The following is a 2,981-nucleotide window of genomic DNA, read 5'->3' as shown; positions in this document are numbered from 1 at the left end:
CTGAAAAATGAAATAATTTATTCACCCTCATGTTGTTCCAAACCTGTTGTTATTTTATAATGAAAATCAATGGTGACCAGAACTGTTTGGTTGCAAATGTTCCTCAAAATATCTTCTTTTGTTTTACAAAGAAGAATGAAAGTCATACATGTTTGGGTAAGGGTATGTAACTTATGACAGGATTTTAATTTTGGGGTGAACTATGCAGATAGCTCTGAAATGCCAACTGATAATGTCATCATTACACTTACAACTTCCGTGTACGATTTATTAATCTGATTTCATTTATCTGTTTCAGGTAGAGGGATTTCTGATGTGGCAGCTTAATGCCAACTCGACGTAAAACCATAAATCCCTTGTGTAAAACATGGTGAGAGGGGCTCTTGAAACCGATGAGCTGACCAGGCAACACTGCTGCCACTATAGAGCAATCTAACTAACGTGAACGTGATGGGGATGATGATATTACACATAGCAATGATGGAACAGCCGCATTGACAAAGATTAACTGCTCTCACTCTCAGTGCGCTGTTGCCAACCAGCATGCTGCGGATACTGTCGCTCAAATTTGGCCGCGTCTACCGGTGTGGCAAGTTCCTCTTCATCGTAGCTCTTTTTGTGATCCTGCTGATGAACACTCACAACCTCTTCCATGCTGCGGATACTGTCGCTCAAATTTGGCCGCGTCTACCGGTGCGGCAAGTTCCTCTTCATCGTAGCTCTTTTTGTGATCCTGCTGATGAACACTCACAACCTCTTCGCCTCTTTCCAGAGAAACGAGCTCACCGACCGGCGATTCATCGGCCTCAACAAGTGTCCGGCCTGCTTTGGCACTAGCTGGTGCCGCAAGTTCATGAACGGCCAGGTGACCTTCGAGATGTGGGGTCGCCTGCGCTTCCTAGACTTTTTCAACGTAAAGAACGTTTATTTCGCTCAATACGGAGAACCCAGGGAAGGAACGCGCAGGGTCGTGCTCAAACGCCTGGGCTCCAACCAAGAGCTCGCAGAGATCGATCAGAAGATCTGCAAACGGGCCACTGGAAGACCTCGCTGTGATCTCATTCAGGGTATGTACAAAACGGAGTTCGCCCGACTTAACGGGGACGTAAGGCTGCTGACCCCAGAGGTGGTGGAGGGCTGGTCGGATCTGGTGCACTGCCCCTCGCAGAGGCTTCTGGACCGGGTGGTCAGGAGGTACGCGGAGACCAAGGACTCTGGAAGCTTCCTGCTGAAGAATCTTAAGGACACGGAACGAATGCAGCTGCTGATGACGTTGGCGTTCAACCCTGAGCCGCTTGTGCTGCAGGTATCCACACACTAGCCGATAACATATCTTCTTTAAATGCATTTCAAGTTGCTGAAGCACTGTGTCTGATGCCCGCTTGGGAGTTAAAGGGATTAACGATGCATCTTTGCATATTTTAAAGTTCTGCACAAGGCTATGTAAATAATAGATACGTTGTGTCTGTCGGTGGTCACTTAGAGATTTCTCTGCTTTGGGCAACAGCGTGCTTGTCATGAAGAGTTCCTTCAGACATAAATCATAAAGCATTTGTTATTCCATAAGCAAAGTTTAAAAACACAGAGGTGGCGTATTGTTCCGAAAGTTTTGTCCAAAACTTGTTTTCAGTATGATAAACATTTTCCACTTAAGGGTGTATAATATTGACAAAAAATGTGTGGTGGTTGGTTCACAGCAGTGACAAAAATGAACTTTCCCCATTAAGGACTGATATTTACGGCCCAGTAGTGCACAACAAATTTTAGACTACACAATGAAATCGCCGCAACACAGCGAAATTGGCACAACACAATATAAACAAGCCACAACACAACAGAAATGGTCCTATGCTTGGACACAAATGGGGCCTACATGTTTGCTACTTACTGACACATCAAGCTTCTCTTTAATAAATGCAGCACTTTGTCTTTTTAAGTGCTTTTAGAATTGAATGAGGCAAGGGATTTAATGCAGGGTCTAATGATCTAACGAAATTAAAATATTGATATCCAATATATTTTTCTGAACCCTTTAAGTTTCGATGGGACATTATATATCAGGCCATTTCACAATGCTGTTTCTATAACAGAGTGTCTATTTACAATAAGTGCAAATAACCCTCCTTGTTGACATATAGGCTATTTACACTAACTGACGCCCGCTAGGGCTGCACGATAAATCGAAATGGAATCGAAATCGCGATTCGACAGAAGCTGTGATTGTCATGCGTATCTTTCAGTGAAGCACGGTTCTGTGATCAGCAGTAAATCTCCATCCAAAGGCCAGAGGGCGCTCTCGCGCTGAAAATCCAAATACGCCTAGCAGATAGGGTTGTGACAGTGAGGAAATTTTCCCACCGGTTAATCGACGTGTGACAACACCGGTAATACCGGTATCACCTTGGGGGCGGGGCGTTCCCTCTTTTCCTCGCTTTCCTTCGCTTTTAAATAGCTTGTAAAAGCGGCGTGCGCATTTTACTTTCACTTTGAAATAGCGGCAATTCGGCGTAAAGCAATTGTTTGTTTTTAGTTCGTTTGAATTTTCCCTCTTTTCCTCGCTTTTAAATAGCTTAAAAGCGCCGTGCGCATTTTACTTTCGCTTTTGAATTAGCGGCAGTTAGGCGTCAAATGCTTGAATGCAACAACAAAATACAACGTCAAACTCACTTTAGCATATATATAAAACATAGAACTTTTATTAACAAAACAAATAAAAATACACCATGCTATAGGGCAAGCTATGCCTAATATAAAATAACAAATAAATTACATAAAGTTTAAATAGGTATACAAAACTGGAAATAGGCCAAGTAAACATGTATAATATATAACCAAATAAATAAGAAACGTAGAACGTTTATTAGCAAAACGAGTAAGAAAGCTTGGAGGCACACCTTGATGTCAAATAAAATAAATAAATGACACAAAGTTTAAATAAAGTAAAAATCAGCAAACAATGTGAAACCAATTAAATAAGAAAC

General features: G+C 42.2%; 1 protein-coding gene and 1 long non-coding RNA gene across 3 annotated transcripts in view; one reads left to right on the top strand and one right to left on the bottom strand.

The window, feature by feature from the left end:
• Window positions 1–297: 297 nt before the first annotated feature.
• LOC107708811 (uncharacterized) lies at window positions 298–796 on the bottom strand. Its single transcript, XR_001636414.1, has 2 exons — window positions 755–796; window positions 298–645 (listed from the first exon to the last, which is right to left on the bottom strand). It is a non-coding gene; the product is annotated as an uncharacterized LOC107708811 (long non-coding RNA).
• The window catches only part of dipk2aa (divergent protein kinase domain 2Aa), a 27,110-nt gene continuing 24,642 nt past the window's right edge, over window positions 514–2,981 (top strand). The window contains exons 1-2 of one of the 2 annotated variants that reach the window (XM_016513112.1): window positions 514–566; window positions 676–1,306. In XM_016513112.1, coding sequence (XP_016368598.1) covers window positions 544–566; window positions 676–1,306 — 654 coding nt within the window. In that variant the 5' untranslated portion in view covers window positions 514–543. Of the gene's footprint in view, window positions 567–652; window positions 1,307–2,981 lie in introns of those variants that run through there. The other variant, XM_016513121.1, reaches the window with a different exon arrangement.

This window comes from Sinocyclocheilus rhinocerous, unplaced genomic scaffold (genome assembly GCF_001515625.1).
Source record: "Sinocyclocheilus rhinocerous isolate Xijiao unplaced genomic scaffold, SAMN03320098_v1.1 scaffold1724, whole genome shotgun sequence".
Classification (NCBI taxonomy): Eukaryota; Metazoa; Chordata; class Actinopteri; order Cypriniformes; family Cyprinidae; genus Sinocyclocheilus; species Sinocyclocheilus rhinocerous.
This window is presented reverse-complemented; position numbering and strand designations above follow the sequence as displayed.